Raw genomic sequence first — 21,021 nt, 5'->3', positions numbered from 1 at the left:
CACTTTCAAACTGTTAACACCAATGGATTGGCATTAATTCCAGCCATAGATGTGATCGTATTACTCAAAGGCCCACATAAGGAAACAGCCAAATCAACATTTCTTGATAAAAACCTTTTGGAATTGTTGCAACTGGTCGGCACCATGTTGCTCATAGATATTCATACAACTAGCAATACAGACCGTTTAGCCTTGAAGACATCAGATACCCCCATCCCGGGATTTTTGGGAACGCAAGCAGCGACGCCGCCCGTCGCTGGGATGATTTGAAAAACGAAAGCCGGAAATTCGTAGCAAGTCGAGAACTCCTGCCCAACCAGCCACACCCAAACAACGCCCACCAGTGCACCATATCAGAAATTGCATATCGAACCACCAAGCGCTCGCGACCGGCCTTCGTTGTTTAGCTCATCTCCATGTCGACGTCGCAATTTGACGTGGGTTGAGGTGTGCCAGCAGCCACCATCGGTGCAGCGCCTTCAAAGACAGGAGGAGAAGCCTTGAGGTTGAGGAATGTCTGATTGAGATCCCTGCTCACAAGCTGGCCCTGACGCAGGTCCTCGCCAAAGAGGAAGTAACCCTCCGCGGCCTCGACGAGATAAGATTGAAGGCCCTTGCTCTCAAGTTGTATATTGACATTCGTGACAGGGAAGTGGTTCTCAATGTAGCGTGCCCAGCCACGGGAAGCGGCTTGGATATGTTCGCTGTCGCTGATACGACTCCAGCCGATTCCGAGATGGAGAGTGAAGTTGTCAACGACAGTTTCGCGCGCCGGATTCGAACGGTTGGAAGGTGCGTTGGTGGCAGAAATTGAAATGGAGTTCATATCCAGACGTTGCGACTTAGCGCTCCTCAATGACGGACGCGCTTGTTGGTTGACTGAGCGAGCTTCTTCGTTGCGGCGTACGGCATCCTTAGCCGCTTTCTCTTCAAGCCACGTGCCGGACTGGCTACCGGCATTTGCGACGTAGGTGGACGGTGACTTTATGAGAACCATTCCTTCGCCATAAACCCACTCATCTTCGGGTTCTTTTACAGGCTCGATGGTCTCGCGTTTGGCTTCCTCGACATCAAGATTGATAGAGGCTTCTTCTCTTGAGCGTTTACGGCCTGCGGTCTGGGCAAGTGACGGACGAGCAGAGGACTGAGCCCATACAGAAGAAGCGGCCTTGAAGGGCACAGCCTGGCCGAGGGGTGAGGCTTGGTGAGGGAACATGGGCATGCCAAAATGGGATTGATGGGCAGCGCTGGGGGGGCATGGTGAGGACAGGAGACTGGGTGCGTGCGAAGGAACCCATGGTAACCTATGATAACTAGATGTCAGATGGAAAGACAACAAGTGTGGTTAGATGTTTCCCGAGGCCGTGGCGACCTTGAGCTGTGAGAACGAGAGCCGTGCTGGGACCCGTCTAGGTAGGAGGTAGATAGGTAGGTAGGCAGGGGAGATGTCAGTGGAGTATGGTGCTAGATAGTATCATAAGTGTCAATGGGAACCTCAGATGGGGTGGACAAGAGTCAAGATGGGTGGTGAGGGTGATATGGCAAGGTAAGAGGCTGAAGGTCAGAGACGACGTTGGTGATGGGGGCGTAATGGAAGTGATGAGTTGGATGGAGAGAAGAGAGAGATGGATAGATGGAAAGAATTCGAGGGAAAGAGGGAGGCAGTCTTAAAACAAGGATGTGGTTGCTATGGGAAGGCGTAGAGTGAAGTGGGAAAGAGGACTGGAGAGTGTGGGCATACAGGAAGGATTGGGTGTGTGAGAAAGAGCGAGAGAGAGCAGAGAAGTGCGATCCAGTTGCAGTCAGTGTGTGTTCGGTTCGGCTGATCACGTACAGAGAACGAGAGAGAGCTTGAGGTGAGGTGAGAGGTAGGGTCCTAGTTGAGGTAGGGAAGGTAGGTGGCAGGTGCCTGCTGCCCAGGGTCTAGTCTGATGGCACGCCGGAGGTACCGACTCGCCCGTTGGCACTGCAAATGGATACATGCGTTGATCTTACCAGCCTCATTGTAGACTGGTCTCGTCTGGGGATGGGCTGAGATCCCGAGAGGGGCCCATATTAAAGTCGTCATGTACCTCCACACCATGCTGGGCAGAAAAAGTACTTTGGCTTCGTCTGGCCGTGGTGATTGGCCGGGTGACGACCTGCATCGCCGGGGTGGGATCCTCAACTTCCGACTTGCCCGTCTTTGGTAAAGAGGCGGCGAGAAAAAGGCGATTGCGATTGCCTGCAGCTCGAACTGAGATGCTGGTCACTGCGGCGGTGCCGAAGAATGATTGGCTTGACCGGATGGCGTTTGGCTACCCAGACAAACTACTGCGCCTTTCCCCCTTGGGCCTTAGTGCGAGCGCACATTTTGACCCTGCAGGAAGCTTTTTAGTGCCTGTTGGCCCGGATCAGAGTCGGATCTTTGTGTGGGAGTCCTTCCTGCCTTGACTCACGTGTCGGGACTCAGGAGCGACAAGCGCGTCCTACCTCCAGCGCTGCTGAAGCCTGAAGCATGGAGGCTGCCTTTTTCGTTTCTCCTCAAAATGGCATGTTCCGCCTAGCGCGCCGTCCCCGTCCGGACAGACAAGACAGACCAGACCGGTCACGGGTCAGACAAACAGACACGGAGTACTTGCAAGTATGTACATGTCACATCCAAGGTTTTTTACTGCATGCATCCCGTAACTGCCGGTGGGTGCTTCGTCCGGCCTCATCGTTACGTACTTTACGGTCAGTCAATCAATGCAACCATGCTCCGTAATCATTTCGGTGCATTCGTTTCACCGATACAGGACCTTGACAGCGGCCCACCTTGGTGCCGACCTGGTTATTGCTTTGAACCTCCAGCGGCGCGTTCTGCGGTTCCATGTAGAAAAAATCGCGGTAGGCTGAACGCGAAAGACAAGTCGCCTGTCTCCTTTCCTTTGAGGACATCCAAGACTGACTCCATATGCAATGCTGGCTGACCAAACTTCTCGCACAACCCTGTACCTACATGTTTCCTGCAACTTACTCCCTCGTTCGTGACCATGGGGTAGACCAGCTTCAAGCGAAATAAAAGGTACTGGCCCTACTCAATTGATCTATTGCCGTGGTAGTTCTAGAGGCTGCTGTTACACGACGCCACAAACTCTAGGGCTGTCTAACAATGGCATGTCGGGATGTATTCATGGTATACCGTCTGAGCCTGCATTTCCCTCTTCCGCCTGATCTCATTTGAAGTATCATTATGCCTCGTCGCCGAACCGAGCAGAGTCATCCGAACTCTCTGTTCCTCCGAATAGCCCACGGAACCCAGGTGTTTCCATACCGGACGGGCCGCGGGTCCTGCCGTAATGTCTGTGGGAGTGATGAACGCTTCTTGACGCAACACGACGGACAGGGGCTGTGTGTGGCACATGCAACCGACTTTGATGTCGAGCTTCAGGCAAATTTCGCGGAGTCTGAGGCTGCAATGAAGCTGGGAGCGAGTCGTTGTAGACTCTGACCCCAGGAGCCGTGCCCATTGCCTCTTGAGAAACACCTAGCCCACCACTCTCACGTCGCGTTTCCAATACTGAATGATTGGCCGAGGCCTGAGTAAGGGAGTGTTCAGCTGACTCTGCAGAATGGTTCGCCGAATCCAAGGAAGAACCTGAGCCATGCTCCGCCTGCTTTATCAGTCAATCACCCAAGTGCTCTGTTTAGGTTGGGGCTTGGGCTTACCCGGATCGGTGTAAGCGTTTCGGTCTGAGCTCCTGATGATGAAGAGAAATCGAGTCTTGCCATGGGAAGATCTTGGGCGAGCTCTCCCGGATGATCCTGCGATGCTTGATCATACATTCGCTGAACGGCCACTGTCAGTCTGACAGGCAGCTACACCATGAATAGTAGTGGGCATACGAGTGGGAGTGACAGCTGATCAGACACTGTTCTCTCGCTAATAGAGAATGGCGGAGGCAGTATCACTGTACTTGATTTAGGCCCTCGCCAGTCTCTTAAGAGAGATGAGGTATACGAAGACGTGCTCTGCGAGCTTCCAGACGCCTCATGCGATGTCGGCGCCTCCATTCTCGAAGGAAAAGAAGTGAACTTGGGTGGCCTGCGTGGCGGTAAACTGAATAGCTTGGGGTTGTCGGGCTGGCAGCGTCGTTTGGGCGTCTCCATGCCACCTTGCCCATTTGTGCCTGCGGGATTTGGTGTTTGAGGAGTGGTGACAAGCGATTCCTTGATCGCTGCACCGCCATGCTGATGTGGGCTAGGGGATCGTCTACTGCAATCGTCGTGGCGGGCAAGATATCTCTTGAAGCGGCGGCGGTTCTCGAAATCCTTGACTTCGGTCACAGTGACCGAGATCGCAGTTGGTGGAAGTCGCAACATGGCTATTGTTAGTAGTAGCGCACATCTGGAAGAGGTTCTTAGCAGTAAAGCACCGGTTATTGGATTAGCATTCGGCCGCGTCGCCTGATGCCGAGCCGGACGAGCGCGAAGCTGGCTACATGGAGATGGATTGGATATATCACCCTCCAAATAGGTACGGAGTACAATTTTCCGAATACTGAAATGCAAAAGGCGAGCAGCAGCTGTCACTAGAAGATGCGAACGCATGTGCTGATGACTGCCGGGTGTTTCATCATGCTGCTCCTTCCAAGCTCGGTTCGGAGAATTACCGCGACTCCCTTCCAACGGAGCGGCCAAGATACGTAGATAGATGATGGCCGCCTTGGCTGGAGCGACTTGGAAAAGCAGATGCTCCAGAGCACTTGCCGATATCTCAAATCTAATATCAATCAACTCCTACGTCCTTAAGCACGCGTAACTTGCTGCTAGGTAGACACATGCATGCTTGTACAGTGCTGCCCTTCGCACTGGAAGCTTGGAAGCTTTCTATACAGATCTCCAACTGGCTCGAGAATACATGAAAGTCAAGGCGAATTCGGATGTCTATCAATCAATAACTGGTGCAAATATAGGTGAGATATACCATCTCTCACAAGCTAACGCTTGATTGCACGTCACTTCACGTATACAGTCACCTTGGCCCCTGTTCGCGAAACCCTCATAGGACATTTGTCAAAGTTGAGTTCGTTCCTGCATCTAACACAGAAACATCAGTGCAGATTGGTTCCATGCATAGGTATAGCCAGTCGTTTCATGGTCTTCAGTTCGATGCGAACCTTGGAACCTTGTCCGCTCTGTCATGTTTGCCTTCCTACATGTACACCCTCACAGTCCTCCGCGGCATCAGGTGCTGCTTACTTGGTACGGGCTACGGCGGTCGGGAAGAGTCTCGAATGGAAATTCCTGTGCGCATTATATGTATGTATCTTTCATTTTTTGGCCTGTGCATTTAGGTAGAGATGATAAGACATTGATGGATTCTGCCATTACATCAGGTCGCCTGTTGCCGGCCAACCTGTCAGCTGCGGGCGCAGGCCAAAGGCAATTTATTATGAACCTCGTAAGATCCATTTGATGATAGCCGTGAGCCCTTGACAAGTTGACCGACGGGAGCTAGCAGAGGACCGGGCGCCAATCAAAAGACCCCACCCGTCCCTCTCCAGTTTCCAGCCTGCGCAGTAGCAAAGTAGCTGCTGAGTTTGGCGCAGTCGAGGCACTGCCTGACTGATGTATTACCTAAAGAAAGGAGAAGCAGATCGAGCTGGTCAGGCCTGTCAATCCAATTGTCCGAACCAGTGCTGGCTTATTGCAAATGCAGCGACCAGCGTCCTCACCACCCGCCGACATTCGCCAATTTGGCCAGGAACCGTTGACCTCGTATTTGGGTTATTGAGCTGCTGCTGTGTGGGCTATCTCGCTATACCTTCCACGCGGTCTAAACCGAAAAAGACGGTCAATCTTGCATTTGCCCGGCGAACCTCAACCTCGAGCTGTCCTTGCCTGGGGCCTGGCGCTCCTGGTACTGCTCCTGGTGCTCCAGTCCGCCCAGCCGTTCAGGGCCAGGTAATAGCACAGTGGGCGGCAGGCAAGACTGAGATCGCACGTTATCGTATGCGTGCTGCACCCTGCACCCCGTGAATTTACTGCACTGTACTCCGTACGCTGGACTGCTTGTCAGACAACCTAACCTACCTTCTCTATCCCACTCAACTCGACTACCTCACTACACACGTGGGTGCATCTGTTGTACCTGACATCGCCAGGTACTGGCATTATTCTGTCTCTTCCCCCACCAGCTTCACTCGTTCCATCCTTTTGTGTTGTCGTCCATCGTTTCTTGTTCCTAATGCTCTCACTTCGACCGGCTCGGCACTGGAATACACCGCAACCGCACCACCACAGCCCACTGCGGTCCGCGGTTTCGCCCAGTCGAGCCACCCTTTTCACGATTCACCACTGAAGCCCGGCACACCGAAGCTATCGCGGCGACTCTCTTCCCTAGATAATATTCGATTTTTTCCGTGCTAAGACTCTCGTCGCGAGTCAACCACCATCCCCTTCAACGAGTGTCTGCCAACGCTTGGATCCTTATAACTCAAACAGCCACCTCCATCACGACGGCTTTTATTTGATTGGGGCCTCCTTCACGCTTCGCCCAGACGCCCAAGGACTGTGTGGGTTGACTTTGGGTTCTGCTGTCTGATCCGTCTTGCCTGGGAGAAAAGTCACCTACGGACAGCCACCGCGGATCCGCCCCAGCTCCTATCCCACAAGCCCGACACATTAGACTTTCTCATCAGCACTATCCTAGCTAATAAGACCATTCGCCGCCATGAATAACGACCTAAGTCTTTCTCGAGCCCTTGGCGGCTTACGAATCGCGAACCCTGACGACGCCGAACCCGGCCCTCAAGAAGCTTTGGCTGAACGTGACGAAGCTGTCCAACCTACCGTTTCCCGTCAGACAACTTCTAACAGTGTAGCTCCGCTACAAGGCCCAGACTCACAGAGCCCGATTCAGCCCCAGAGCCAGCCCGAGCCCCAAGAGGGCAGGAACCAAACCGCCGACCCCGGCCTCTCATATCCAGATTCCCAGGGGCAACTCTCGAACCCATACCCACACCACACCTCTCCGCCATATTCTGGCCCGTCTGCGCGGCCTGGTTCCGGTATATACACGGCTGCGGAGCGAGACCAAGCGGCTGATTCCTACAAAATATTACGGTCCGAAGCATCTAGGACCTCCATGTATAATATGCCCACAAGACAAGATTCTCGCTCAAATCCCAACTATACAACAAATCCTGCGGCGGCTCCCACGAGGGAACCCAGCCATCGAGATCGATCCTACAATCCGAACAGACAAGTCCCACCTGCAGCAGGCGGCGGTCCCTTGCCTCCCAGGCGAAGCTCAAGGGGGGATGGCTGGGGGATACGCATCGATACCTGGCATTCCCACCGTCCCGGAGCCTCGAGGTCCAATTCGGCCTGACCTTCCCATGTCCAACAGCAGCGAGGATTGGAAAGACAGAGGTGCGGCGGTCAGTACCCGGAGAGAAATCGACGCAAATGGAAAGACAATTGTAAAAACCGTGAAAAAGGGAGTCCGTGACTTCTCATTTGGTCGTGTCCTCGGCGAAGGATCTTACAGTACAGTCTACCTTGCTACCGACCGACAAACGCTCAAGGAGTATGCCATCAAGGTTTTGGAGAAGAGGCATATCATCAAGGAGAAGAAGATCAAATACGTCAACATCGAAAAAGATACTCTGAACCGACTCACGGAGCACCCGGGTATTGTCCGTCTTTACTATACCTTCCAAGATGAGAATTCGCTCTACTACGTGCTGGATTTGTGCAACAGCGGAGAGCTGCTAGGCGTACTCAAGAAGACGGGGACTTTTGATGTTGAATGCGCAAGGTTCTTCGGAGCGCAGATTCTCGATTCCATCGAGTACATGCACTCTCGAGGCGTTATTCACCGTGACCTCAAGCCCGAAAATGTTCTCCTTGACGATTCTATGCATGTCAAAATCACTGATTTTGGCACCGCTCGGCTTCTCACAGACCCCCGTGCACCGCCGACTGCTGCTGGTGCTGGTGCTGGCGCTGCTAGGCCGGACGACCGTCCTGGTAGAGATAAGCAACAGGATGATACAAGAGCAGAGTCATTTGTTGGCACCGCTGAATACGTGAGCCCCGAACTGCTTCGTAATAAGAACGCTTGTAAGGCGAGTGATCTATGGGCTTTCGGATGCATCGTCTACCAACTCCTGGCTGGGCGGCCACCGTTCAAGGGGGTTCCGAATACCTGACCTTTCAGAAAATCGTGGAACTCGACTATGGGTTTCCTCCTGGGTTCCCTCCGGCTGCCCAAGACTTAATAGAACGTCTTTTGGTCTTGGATCCCGAAAGACGACTTACCATCGAACATATCAAGAACCACGAGTTCTTTGATGGCCAGACCTTTGGTAAGCAACTGTGGAGAATGAAGGCTCCACGATTGCGTCCGTATGCACCACCTCCACAAGAACCCAAGATCATCAATCTCAACGGCGGCAACTCACCTCAAACTGCCCCGCAATCACGGTTGCTCCAAACCAACAACAATGGTCACAACGGCTCAGCACGCCCTCCCGGGCGCATAGTCACAGATATTCCCCCGCCATCACAGCTGGATATTGAATGGTCTCCTGTCTTGAATCGCACAAATGAGAGAATACTGAGACTTGGCGACCTATTGGTTATGTCGACGCCCATTCCGAACAGTCCGCATGCTAAGAGTGGTGGCGAACATGGAGAGGGACACCGGAAGTTTGCTCGTTTCTTCGGAGGAAGCACAACAAAGAAGAGGCAGCGCCTTGTGATGATTACTTCAAGTGGTCGGATCGTACTGGCCCCAGCAGGGGGCGACGAGAAGAAGGCAAAGCAAGAAATATCACTTCTTGCGCCAGATTGCGCCTGGAGAACCCAGATTGATGCCAAGGGACAGACAGTCTGGTGTGTCGACTCGGTAAGTTATTCTGATCGCGCTTCATTTCACAGTCCTATTATACTAACCTAGAACAAGTACGGGATGCACTATACCTTCGAGGAACCCAAGGCTGCGAATTCACTTGATTCTTCGAGGCCCACTGCCGACGACTGGATTGAAAACCTGGAGCAGGCCAGAGACATGGCCGCCTCGAACAACAGCGACAACGGCTTTGGTGACATGTCGTCATCTATGTCTAGTCCGGCCAGTACGTTTGGTGGCACTGGTGCTTTGAACTCGGAGGGCTTTGGTATCAGTGATAGATCGCACAGGAATCATCTCAGCAAGAGCCAACTGAGCTTGGAGGACACAACGACAAGCAAGCGCAATCGGTTCAGCAAACGGCAATCCAAGCAAGGGCTTGGTCCAGCATTCTGAGTTTGAACCGGGGATGGTGGTGGTTGCTGCTGCACAGTAGGTACTGGCAGTGCCTTGGATCGAGAGTCACGGATCCACTTCACTTTAATTTCTCATGTTCAGCGCAGGCGTAGCAGGTTCTGGCAGCACTTTTGATGACCGGGGAGAACAGGGAGTCTGGCTAGCAGTAGCCTAGCAGATGACAAAATGTTGCCCAAACACGGTATTAACAGAGGTCTCCCGAAATCACTTCTTAACCGGGACTACGGGGTTCTTTTCTATCGATCACAACCCCTTCAGTTGCATTTTAATCAACATGGTGCCTGCCTCATGAGGCTTGCAAGGCAGCCGCATTGAATTTTGTCTTGGTGGGACGGATGGGACACAAGACGGGGAACCTGTAGCAAGACCGCATCTTCTTGTTTCTTTCCTTTGTCGACGGGTGGCCGAGTAGAGGGCAAAGTGTGAAGACGTGTCTGGGGGCCATGGTGCTTAAATAACCCCAGACCAGCATTGCATAGGTATGGAGTATTCAGATAGGACGATCAGGAGACGGCTCAACTCCATGGTTTCAGACTAGATGCGGAAGTGTAGGCTTATTATCTACATCTACATAGCTACGGCACTCAGCCTCCCTATTCAAATACGCGTGGACGAGGTAGCTATCTGCATATGTATAATAGTAATCTGCCCATTGATGTCCAGCATCCATTGCCAGAAGACACGCAACAAGAAGGTGAACAATTGAATGTACTTATTGTTAGGTACTTGATGTAGGATCATCATGCAGCACGGGCCACTAGAGTTGACAAGAGACCAGTCAAACAGAGCCTCAATGAGCAAGTTGGCTCCACTTGTTGTCGTCCAGCCTCATGTTAGGCTCTGGTCCAACTGCCAACACCAATCAAGACGACAAACCGCCAGCAGCAACCTGCAAGTCGCGTTTGACCGGGGCCAGAGAGACGAGACCGACCAAGTTCTCCAAAATTTCTCGATCGCGAACTTGACTTACAACCTCCGGACCAAGAGCCCATCGTCGCACCGGCCAGCACAACGCTACCCAACGCTACGTACGCTGCGGCTTCCTGTCCCACCAGGCAACGAACGAATTAAACATTGCCAATCCCCTCTTATTATTCTCCTGCCAATTGTTTGGGTCGTCTCGTCGCTGCATGCTTGGCCGCCAAAATGCAGCCCGCTTATCGTCAGTTCCCGCAACAGCAAGTGCCACCTCGCACTCCTCACTCGTCCGGCCCGCGACGTGGAGGCATCGGTATGTGATGTGGTCTCTCCTCTAGATTAATTCGCCTCGGGCTTGGGCTTGGTCGTGGAATGCATTCATTGCCCATCTGGCTCGTCGCCGCATCTAAGTTGGCGACACCCAGGCGCAACGGGAACAAGTGGAAGAAGCCGAGTGTGGTGTCCGCGCCGCCAGTGCGGTTGTCCCGATTCGACGCAAACGCGCTATAATCCGCCTTTCACTGGCTTTATATGATGAGCATGTCGCGACCGTTCCTCAGACCATACCCCACACAGAAATTCACGGCTCCACAGGTCATTCAATCAATAGCCCAACTAGTACCAGGGTACAGGTCTTGATCCTCTGGAATCCATCTTGTCCTGTCTTGCCTTCATGCAGATGCAGCTCCAGCCCGCCATCTCCATCACTACCTCCCTGCCCGACCAACCGTTTACCACCGCCTCCCCAAAGCTTACCCTCGCTAACTAATCGGTCATGGCAGGCCCTATGATGTCCTCGGGACCTCACCCGCAAGTCCCCTTGACCCAGGCCCAGATGGCACAACAGCAGCAGGCCGCCGCGATGCAAGTCGAGATGGCGAAGCGACGCAGCCGCAAACCCACTGATAAGAACCTCCCCGACAATATCGACGAGTGTACCATTGGTGAGATGGGCCTCAAATACAGAGAGCTGCGCGACTTCGAGCGGCGGCTTGACGCGACCATGACGCGAAAGAGATTGGACATTGTAGATTCCGTCAACAGGAGCGTGAAGGTAAGCCAAAGTTATACACCCGGCTCAATTGGGAGCTCTCGTTAACGAGCAATCGGTTCAAGCGATGGAAAACGCTGCGTGTCTGGATTTCCAATACCGCCGAAGACCAGCAGTGGCAGAACAACGACCTCAACGTACCCGCTTTCGATTTCAGCTCGAATCAGGAACCCACCTATCGAATCAAAATCCAAGGTCGCCTTCTGGATGATGACGACGACGACATGGACAAGGAGGATGCTGGCGATGAGGATGAAGATGACAAGATGGACGAGGACGGTGCTGATGCCAAGTCTAAAGAAACCAAGGCGCCCAAGCACCGCTTCTCCCACTTCTTCAAGGCTTTGGCAGTCGACTTTCCTGCGAATCGTAAGGGCATTGATCAGAGCATGGAGTGGAAAAAGCCAGAACGGACTGGTCCCTCGACCAACCTCCCGGCTTCTGCAGACTTTGACGAGTTAATCTTCAAGCGCAGCGGCGACGAAAACATGCACATCGTCATCAATCTGACACGCCATGAAGACCCAGAACGTTACGCTATCGAGCCCGCTCTTGCCGACATCGTGGACAAGACAGAAGCCACGCGCCAAGAAGTCGTCATGGCTGTGTGGGATTACATCAAATTCATGGGTCTGCAGGAGGACGAGGAGAAACGCAATTTCCGATGCGATGACCTTCTCAAAAAGGTATGTTGATGTTGCTGACCGAGTATCCAGGTTCAATTTACTAATTGAGGGACACTTAGGCCTTCAACATCGAGACGGGCTCTATCCCTCTCCTATACAACTACATCACTCCCCAGTTGAAGCCCCTTCCGGCCGTCAAACTCCCTTACACCATTCGGGTGGATGAGGAGTTCCACAAGGATCCCAAGCCAACCGTCTACGACATCCGGGTAGCGGTAGATGACCCCCTGAAGGAGAAGATGGTGACCTTCCTCAACAATCCTGGATACGCCAGCATGCTCAAAGAGGTTGCTCTGCTTGACGACCAACTTGCCACGATTGTGCAGGCCATCCACGTGTCGAAGTCGAAGCATGCGTTCCTGTCTTCACTAAGCGAGGACCCCGCCACATTCGTCAAAGACTGGCTCAGCTCCCAAAAGCGGGATCTCGACGTCATCATGGGCGAATCCATCAGGGGCAGCGGTGAGCATGCCACAACTGGTGATGAGTGGAGGATGGGTGGCAAAGACAGCGTATGGAACACCATCAACGCGAAAGAATCCGTTACCATGTTGTTGGCGAAACAACCACCTGTTCCACGCTAAAGTTTGGCACCTGGTTGGGCAAGGGGCCCTGGTTTGATGTTTATCGTGGGAAATGGGGAGTTTTCGGCGTGTTTAGTCTATGCTCGATTGTGTGTGCGTCAATCACGATATCCAAGAGGGCATGAGTATTCGTTTGTGGTTTATATCTACTGTACTATTACACTTGAGGAGAGCACTTGCCACCTACAAGATCCGTGTGGCTGAAGGAGGCCGCGAGGTGGCTATTGAATAAGAACATATTCCGCCAGACTTCTTGATACGTGCCTGACCGTAGTATACCACCATTTGACAGCCTCGGCCCTTTCTGCCGACTATTTCATGAACTCGGCAGCCTGCTCCTTGTACTCCTCGCGCCATCGACTCAGCGGCGGCCTCCCGTTGATGACGTCGCCGGCGCTCCATGCCATGCGCTTCTTGTCCATCTCCTCGGTGACCTCGTTGTCGGGACATATGACCCAGAACTGCTTCTCGGCCATCTTCTTCTCAAGGTACTCGACAACGTCCTCGGGCCACCAGGGCGCATCGGGCTTATTCTTGCCGGCGTCGGCGGCCTCAGTGTCGCGGCCCGCGCCCGGTTGACCACCCGCCAAGCCCGTCCACGTCCACCCGGGCACGAGGAGGTGCACCGAGACGGCCGGGTGGTTGGCCCGCAGGTCGTACGAGAGCTGCTCGGCTAGCGACTTGACGGCCGCCTTCGACGCGTTGTACGCCGGGTTCCCGGGCGGGTTGGTGATGCCCTGCTTGGAGCCCGTGATGACGATGGCGGATTCCTGTGCCTCTGTCCCCGAGGTGGAGGACGACTTTTTGATCAAAGGGAGGAGGTGGGTGATGCCGTGGACTACGCCGAAGATGTTCACGTTGAGAATTTTCTCGAACCCTTCGGGCGAGTCGAAGCTGTGCTTGGCTCCGGTACCTGCGTTGAGGGCCAGGAGGTTGATTTTACCTTTTTGTCATCCGTATTAGCACATGTGGCAAGAACTTGCTGGTTTCCTCGCTCTGCCTCCTCGTGCCATACTACTACTCATCGCATGATGTGCTTCAGTTGTAGAGGGAAGAGAAAGATGCCTACCATCAAAGTCCTTCTGGATCTTCTCCTTGAAGCCTGACCAATCCGCCGCCTTGCTAACATCCATCTGGTAGGTGGTGGCCACGTCCGCGGGGACCTTGGCCAACGACTCGGCGTTCCAGTCAGCCACCATTGCCTTCATGCCGTAGCCGGCGCACTTCTTGGCCAGGGCCAGGCCGATGCCGCTCGCCCCGCCGGTAATGACGGCCGTGTTGCCGGTTTTGAAGATTGCAGGCGATGATGACGATGCCATTGTTCTTCTTTTTCTTGGGAACTCTTTTTTTCTCTGGCCTGTTTGTTATGGAATTATTGCAGAGTTTGGGTAGGTTGTCTTTTCCACGGTTTTCGGGTATAGTAATCGCCGTAGGAGTTGGAGACTGTGACAGTTCCCAGATGGTCTTTAATATACCTACCTGTACATGCGAACGTCAAGCTATATGAGGAGTTGCCCCACTCGGCACGCATAGGGGCCTGGACTTGCAGATATGACATACATACCCCGAATCTATGCGCGTCCAGCCTGGAAACAGACATGGAATCTCGATGATATTGGATGGAGGTGTTTCTTATATAATACAAAGTCTCGTGAGAACGAAGGCTGTAAATACCATCCATAGCTCAACTTTTCATTATTCATTAGCCCTGCCGTAAACGCCTAGCTACATGCATCGTAATGATTTCGCCGTCGGGGCTGCTTCTGCAAGTCTACCGCATGTACCATCGTGCCTGCGGCCTCCCCTTACACTATGCCCCCATGTTTTGGTAGCTGATGGCCATCTGTCGTGACGACGTGCATCCTGCAAGGAACAAAGACCACAGGTTCTTCATCTCCCCAGGCCCATACTACGGACGGGGGTGTATCAATAAGAGGTTCCCTAGTAAATCGCCAAACTCGTCGGTCGATTAGGCGCCCTGAGGCATCTGCCTCGTCGGCGGGACGGGGTTGGGCGGCATATTTCGGATTTGTTTGATGAGGAATTCTCGTTCATCGATGAATTGTTCGTCGTCTGTACGGTCCTCCAGAAAGTGGCTTAGGAAATTCAGCAGCTTGTCTCTGTTCATCAACAAGATCTTCTGCACTGCGACCGACTTATGAGGGTTCGCGACGAAAACTTTGAAAACATGGAAACCCTCATATTGGACCATTTTCCTATCGTCGCGCAGTAGATTCATGCAGATTTTGAGATGTTCGCCGCGGTCTACGTAAGCCGTCATGACATTGTAGTTGGAACGGTCGAGTAATATCTCGCCGAGCAACTTGATGGACTGACGCTTCGTGACATAGCTATTTGATTGAACCAGAACATGGTTGTACCTGTCAAAGAATAGCTCGAAATTGACAGCCAGGTAGCGCGGCACAAGATCTTTGTGCTTCGTCAAAAGTTCCTATGCAGATCAGGTGAGTCAGCTGAAACAAACCATGGGGGCCGGGGACCCTACCCTGAATGTGGTGAACGCATCAGCCGCGACCTCGAACGAGCTCTTGTCGATCCAGTCGAAGAATCTCCAGAACACGCCACTGCCGCTCTGTGGCCGCTCTCTTTCAATAGCCGTTACCCCCTTAAGACTCGAACCGGGCTCCTCTCCATCGTCATACAGTATAATGGCCGCCGCCGCTTCGTTCTTGAGCACTTCCCGCAGCACCGACCCGGCGGGCGTGGCGCTTTCCTTGTGCTCGTAGCCGCGACATAATTCCAAAAGGACTTGCGGTTTGTTGTTGACCACGTAGCTCAGTGCGACCGGATCAGTCTTGGGGGATGCGGTTGGCGGTCGGAAGCGGAACACGTAGGAGAATATGACCTGGGTGTCTTTCCGCGATTCGAAGGGCAAGCGCCAGAGATGCTGGGCAAGCAGCAGCAGCAGGTCCTCTTCTATCAGGCCTTGTACCAACTGGTATACTTGATCAGGCGTACTGTCGGACTCTAGCGAGGCAACAACCAGTGTAAGCAGCACTCCGTCATAGATTGGCGCTGAGAAAGACAATTGACCGACCTGGTGTCCCTTGGAGTATAAGTTTCATCTGACTGAGTACCTTGGCCAACTCCTCGGCCTACATAGTACAGCCCCTGCATGTCAGCCCTGTAGTAGCCATTGAAACAAAGACAGTGGGTACAAGGTATGAACCACCCACCTTGCCGGGGACGTCGAGCTTGAGTACATGCTCGCGAGCTTGCTTGGACAAGTCGAGTGTGTTGGTTCGAGTGCGCGCGCGGCCGAAGAGGAAGGACATGGCTGCGGAGGGCTGTCCGGGGGGCGCTTTGTGGGTGAGTTCCAGGCGGTGTCCAACCTTGCGCTGCAGAGCGGTGGAGGGTGCAGGTAGAGAGACAGTCCACGAAAGTCGGCTTGAGCGACTAACACCACAGGGAAGACGACGGGAGCGCAGCAGGTCGAGTCAAACCCGGGGGCAAGGGGTGCATTAAAACTTAGCCGCAGGAGAGACTCTTGCGGGAAATAATAGCAACAGGAAAGAGGCGACAAAGGTCTATTGAAACTAAGAACAAGCCCGGCCAAGATGTCCCGTTGCGTTGCGTTGCTGTTTACTCCAAGTTGTCTTGGGGGTGTTGTTATTTACTTTCGAGTCCATGGTAGGTAAGTTGAAACATGCACTTGGCTGGGTAGCAGTGCGCAATAAGGCCCCGACTCTGCCAATGACGGGTGGTACTGCAAGTATTAGTACAGCGACTTCTGGGGGTTAAACTGGGATATCGCTTATCGCCCGCCGTGGGGCTTGTCAAGTTTGAACTCTTGCAAGTATCGCGACTCGGGTGTCGCATTACTACTTCGACAAGTCCAGCGTTGTGACCAGCACTGTAATTAGACTGTACGTCGAAACCCTAGAAGCATCCTGCAGTACCATTAAATTGGGATCTCAACAGCGGGCAGGTAGGTGCCTAGTCAGTTCATCAGGAAGGACATGAGTTGAGGTGTTGTTATCGTCTTCGGCCCGTCCAGTGGTGGCGGGAGTCTCTCTACTCATGGTACATTGAATCCAGCAAAAAGGTACTTGAGCGAGGGGCAGTCGAGCCCGCTGCCCAACTACAGAACATGCCAGACCTACCCCGCCAGTGCATAAAAGTCCGAAGAACGTCTTGTTCCAGTCATAAGCGGGTTGACTCACATTTTGTGCCACCCCACCAAGGAATTTCGACGGCAAGGTGGGATGTACATAAAATCGTGCCCCTCGATTCACCATTCTTAGGCAGGCTACCGATTCCACTCTGCGACAGTAATCACAATTGCCAACCCGACGGCTCTCTGGTAGCTGCGATCATATTGGCCCGTTCGTCTGTTGCCTCCTGCCAGACGTTTCAATATGTCTATCGACTTCCCCAAGTCAGAGCTCGAGGTCATCCAGAAGTGGAGGGAGTGGGATGCCTTCCAGCGCCAGGTACGGCCGCCCGCCACATCTGGTAAATGCGCACACGATAAATCACAGAGGCTAACAACATCTCCATCACCAGGTCGAATTGACCCAGGGAAAGCCTCGCTACACCTTCTACGATGGCCCGCCCTTCGCGACCGGTCTCCCCCATTATGGCCATCTTCTCGCCTCCACCATCAAGGACATCATCCCGAGATATTGGTCGATGAAGGGCTTCTATGTCGAGAGACGTTTCGGTTGGGACACACACGGTCTGCCCATCGAACATGAAATCGACAAAAAGTTTGGCATCACCGGCAAGCAGGCCGTCATGGAGATGGGTTTGGAGAAGTACAATGCCGAGTGTCGCGCTATCGTGATGCGGTACAGAGAGGAATGGCGTCATACCATCGAGCGTCTGGGTCGCTGGATCGACTTCGAAAACGACTACAAGGTAACTCTTGGCGATACGCCTTACATCACGGGAGGGTAGCTAACGTTTGTTTAGACAATGGACTTGACGTTCATGGAGACGGATTGGTGGGTCTTCAAGCAGCTCTTCGACAAGGGGGCCGTATACCAGGGCTACAAGGTCATGCCTTACTCCTGTGCTCTTACGACGGCTCTGTCGAACTTCGAGTCGAATCAGAACTACCAAGATGTGACGGATCCCGCAGTGGTCGTCTCATTCCCTCTTCTTAGCGATCCCAAAACTCACCTCCTGGCGTGGACGACAACCCCGTGGACCCTGCCCACCCATCTGGGCCTGGCAGTGCATCCGGAGTTTGAGTATCTCAAAATCGCTGACGAGAAGTCTGGCAACAACTACATCATCCTCGAAAAGCTGTTGACGACAATCTACAAGGACCCCAAGAAGGCGAAATACAAGGTCGTGGAGAAGATCAAGGGCAAGGACATGTTGGGCTGGGAATACGAGCCTCTCTTCGATTATCTCAACGACGAGTTCAAAGGCATCGCATTCAAGGTCCTCAATGCAGACTATGTCACCGATGATAGCGGTACGGGTATCGTTCACCAGGCCCCTGCTTTTGGCGAGGACGATTACAACGTGGCCATTGCCGCCGGTATCATCAACGAGACCCGCCCGCCGCCCGATTTCCTTGATGAAAAGGGCGTATTCACTGAGAAGGCAAAGGAATTCGCTGGCATGCACTGCAAGGAGGCGGACAAGCATATCATCAAGCATCTGAAGGGTACTGGAAGGGTCGTGGCCGACTCTCAACTTAGGCATTCCTACCCCCTGTGCTACCGGTCCGATACCCCTCTGATCTACCGCGCCGTCCCATCTTGGTTCATCCGCATTCCCGAAATCATCCCTCAGATGTTGAAGAACATTGAGGGAACTCACTGGGTTCCTAACTTTGTGAAGGAGAACCGATTCGCCAACTGGATCAAGAATGCTCGCGATTGGAATGTTTCGCGTAATCGATACTGGGGAACGCCGCTGCCGGTCTGGATGAGTGATGATAAGGAGGAAATGATCTGCATCGGCAGTGTTGAGGAGCTCAAGCAGCTCAGTGGCTACGAGGGAGAGATCACAGACATTCACCGGGATAAGGTCGATCACATCACCATTCCCAGCAAACAGGGCCGAGGAGACCTGAAGCGTGTCGAGGGCGTCTTCGATTGTTGGTTCGAGTCTGGAAGCATGCCTTATGCAAGCCAGCATTATCCCTTTGAAAACAAGGATAAGCTGAACGACAGTTTCCCAGGCGACTTCATTGCCGAAGGTCTGGACCAGACGAGAGGTTGGTTCTACACCCTGCTTGTGCTAGGCACCCACCTGTTTGGAGTGTCTCCTTTCAAGAACTGTGTCGTCAACGGCATGGTCCTCGCCGAAGATGGAAAGAAGATGTCCAAGAGACTCAAGAACTACCCGGATCCTAGCGCCATCTTCGAGAAGTACGGCTCTGATGCGCTTCGACTGTACATGATCAATTCGCCAGTGGTCCGTGCTGAGCCCCTGAGATTCAAGGAGTCAGGTGTTAAGGAAGTTGTCCAAAAAGTACTGCTTCCCCTCTGGAACAGCTACAAGTTTTTTGAGGGGCAGGTGGCACTCCTGAAGAAGGTCGAAGATATTGATTATCTCTTCGACCCGAAGATGGAGAGCTCGAACGAGAATGTCATGGACAAGTGGATTCTTGCCAGTTGTCAGAGTCTGCTTCAGTTTGTCAACGAGGAGATGGCAGGTAAGTCACACTATTCGACGCATTTATAACCATGGGTCGATACTAACACCTTATGTTTTTTTTCCTTCTCAGCTTATCGCCTCTACACCGTTGTCCCTAGACTTCTGGAGCTCATTGATAATACCACAAACTGGTACATCCGATTCAACCGAAAGCGTCTCAAGGGTGAGTATGGAGTAGACGACACCAAACACGCCCTAAACACCCTCTTCGAGGTTCTATTCACCCTATGCAGAGGACTGGCCCCCTTCACGCCTTTCATCACGGAGACCATCTACTCCAAGCTTCTGCCTCACATTCCTCAGGATCTGCAAGCCAAGGACTCTCGCAGCGTGCATTTCCTTGAGTTCCCCGATGTCAGGCAAGAACTTTTCAACCCCGTCATTGAGAGGCAAGTCGGCCGAATGCAAAAGGTCATTGAGCTGGCCAGAGTGTCAAGAGAACGCAGGACTCTGGGACTGAAGACCCCCTTGAAGACTCTTATTGTTCTTCACCGCAGCCAAGAGTATCTTGACGATGTCAAGTCCCTTGAATCCTATATCACCGAGGAGCTCAACGTCCGCGATTTGGTATTGACCACGGACGAGGCCAAGTACAATGTTCAGTACAGTGTACAGGCTGACTGGCCGGTGTTGGGTAAGAAGCTCAAGAAGGACATGGGCAAAGTCAAGAAGGCGCTTCCCAGCATCACAAGCGACCAAGTCCGTCAGTACACCGTCGACAAGTACATTGTGGTGGATGGCATCCGCTTGGAAGAGGGTGACCTGGTGGTCAAGAGAGGCCTGGCACAAGACGAGTCGTCCAAGAATCTCGAGACCAACACGGATCAGGATGTCCTCACCATCCTCGACTCGGAACTCTACCCCGAGCTTGCTCAGGAAGGTCTTGCGCGAGAGATTATCAACCGAGTGCAACGGCTTCGCAAGAAGGCTGGTCTCCAGCCTACCGATGATGTCAAGATGGAATACAAGATCCTTTCCGACCCGGAGAACATCGGACTTGCTGATGTCTTTACAAGCCAGACAAAGTCGATGGAGAAGGCTCTGCGTAGACCACTCGACAAGCACGAGGCCACACATGTAGATGGTGAGATCCCAGAGAAGAAGGAAGATGGCATCCTCGCAGAGGAGGAACAAGAGGTACAAAAGGCTACCTTCTTGCTCAGGTTGCTGAAGATTTAAGGTCGTGGGCCAATCTCAAGTCATAGATAGAGCTCTCGATACGTGAACGATGATGAATAGAAGAATCGGGCACGGAAAAGCAAACCAAAAAGTAGACTACGGGCCAAACAGCGGCTTGAATATATTGAGATTGATGATTGAGTCCTATTTCTTTTTCGAAGCTTTCTGTGACTATACGGTTAATAAGCGGCTCATAAGCGGCCCGAATTGATCGGAGGCTCACCAAATAGCAGTCCTTCAGCTTCATAAATTCAGCAACACACTTGTCCTTGTGTACCGAGTTGTAGTCGGCGACAATGCACCGTCCATATACGGCTGCCTGTCCAGATTTGAAGGTTAGGCGGAGTAATTGCGAGAACGTTGGAGAAAATCAGCGATGGACAATTAAGCACCCACCTCAGGAGAGCATTGAGAAGCAGCTGCTGCAAACTTCTGGATAGGTCGTGTGCGGGCGGGCATCGTAGCTTCGCTCTCAAGTATAAACCTTGTCGTCCTTGTATTCGTTGCTGTCCTTGTTTCCGAGAAAACAGGTATCCAGGTATGGCTACAAGACCGGCACCTTGACGGCTAGGAGGTGGTGACGGTGTTACTCTTGAGTGGTGGGGGGAGCCGCCTGGGGACGGGTTGCTGGACTTTAGTGGCGGGTCACTCGCTCGGCTCACTAAA

At 53.0% G+C, this 21,021-nt stretch overlaps 8 protein-coding genes across 8 annotated transcripts; 3 read left to right on the top strand and 5 right to left on the bottom strand.

Annotated features, from left to right (window-relative positions):
- Window positions 1-403: 403 nt before the first annotated feature.
- Window positions 404-1,222, bottom strand: PG986_009252 (uncharacterized protein; the record flags this gene model as incomplete). Its single annotated transcript, XM_066845474.1, has 1 exon — window positions 404-1,222. The coding sequence occupies one exon, from the start codon at window positions 1,220-1,222 to the stop codon at window positions 404-406; it is 819 nt and encodes a 272-aa protein (XP_066697872.1).
- A 1,990-nt stretch (window positions 1,223-3,212) lies between these two features.
- On the bottom strand, window positions 3,213-4,344 carry PG986_009251 (uncharacterized protein; the record flags this gene model as incomplete). Its single annotated transcript, XM_066845473.1, has 3 exons — window positions 3,213-3,635; window positions 3,691-3,840; window positions 3,895-4,344. The coding sequence occupies 3 exons, from the start codon at window positions 4,342-4,344 to the stop codon at window positions 3,213-3,215; spliced, it is 1,023 nt and encodes a 340-aa protein (XP_066697871.1).
- A 2,353-nt stretch (window positions 4,345-6,697) lies between these two features.
- PG986_009250 (serine/threonine-protein kinase ksg1) lies at window positions 6,698-9,277 on the top strand (the record flags this gene model as incomplete). The annotated part of the gene is made up of 4 exons (XM_066845472.1): window positions 6,698-7,034; window positions 7,132-8,057; window positions 8,189-8,878; window positions 8,930-9,277. 4 exons carry the CDS (start codon window positions 6,698-6,700, stop codon window positions 9,275-9,277), a joined length of 2,301 nt encoding a protein of 766 aa, XP_066697870.1.
- Window positions 9,278-10,444: 1,167 nt separating this feature from the next.
- On the top strand, window positions 10,445-12,537 carry PG986_009249 (uncharacterized protein; the record flags this gene model as incomplete). Its single annotated transcript, XM_066845471.1, has 4 exons — window positions 10,445-10,529; window positions 10,999-11,270; window positions 11,333-11,953; window positions 12,013-12,537. The coding sequence occupies 4 exons, from the start codon at window positions 10,445-10,447 to the stop codon at window positions 12,535-12,537; spliced, it is 1,503 nt and encodes a 500-aa protein (XP_066697869.1).
- Window positions 12,538-12,848: 311 nt separating this feature from the next.
- On the bottom strand, window positions 12,849-13,856 carry PG986_009248 (short chain dehydrogenase/reductase; the record flags this gene model as incomplete). Its single annotated transcript, XM_066845470.1, has 2 exons — window positions 12,849-13,480; window positions 13,607-13,856. The coding sequence occupies 2 exons, from the start codon at window positions 13,854-13,856 to the stop codon at window positions 12,849-12,851; spliced, it is 882 nt and encodes a 293-aa protein (XP_066697868.1).
- A 650-nt stretch (window positions 13,857-14,506) lies between these two features.
- Window positions 14,507-15,833, bottom strand: PG986_009247 (uncharacterized protein; the record flags this gene model as incomplete). The annotated part of the gene is made up of 4 exons (XM_066845469.1): window positions 14,507-14,989; window positions 15,023-15,525; window positions 15,596-15,653; window positions 15,735-15,833. The coding sequence occupies 4 exons, from the start codon at window positions 15,831-15,833 to the stop codon at window positions 14,507-14,509; spliced, it is 1,143 nt and encodes a 380-aa protein (XP_066697867.1).
- Window positions 15,834-16,916: 1,083 nt separating this feature from the next.
- PG986_009246 (isoleucyl-tRNA synthetase) lies at window positions 16,917-20,355 on the top strand (the record flags this gene model as incomplete). The annotated part of the gene is made up of 4 exons (XM_066845468.1): window positions 16,917-16,991; window positions 17,065-17,418; window positions 17,473-19,174; window positions 19,247-20,355. 4 exons carry the CDS (start codon window positions 16,917-16,919, stop codon window positions 20,353-20,355), a joined length of 3,240 nt encoding a protein of 1,079 aa, XP_066697866.1.
- Window positions 20,356-20,499: 144 nt separating this feature from the next.
- On the bottom strand, window positions 20,500-20,814 carry PG986_009245 (uncharacterized protein; the record flags this gene model as incomplete). Its single annotated transcript, XM_066845467.1, has 3 exons — window positions 20,500-20,520; window positions 20,579-20,674; window positions 20,752-20,814. 3 exons carry the CDS (start codon window positions 20,812-20,814, stop codon window positions 20,500-20,502), a joined length of 180 nt encoding a protein of 59 aa, XP_066697865.1.
- Window positions 20,815-21,021: the final 207 nt, after the last annotated feature.

Source organism: Apiospora aurea, assembly GCF_038362705.1.
Source record: "Apiospora aurea strain CBS 24483 chromosome Unknown utg000006l_segment0_segment0, whole genome shotgun sequence".
Lineage (NCBI taxonomy): Eukaryota > Fungi > Ascomycota > Sordariomycetes > Amphisphaeriales > Apiosporaceae > Apiospora > Apiospora aurea.
Note: the sequence above shows the minus strand (reverse complement) of the source record. Positions and strands in the feature narration are given on the sequence as shown.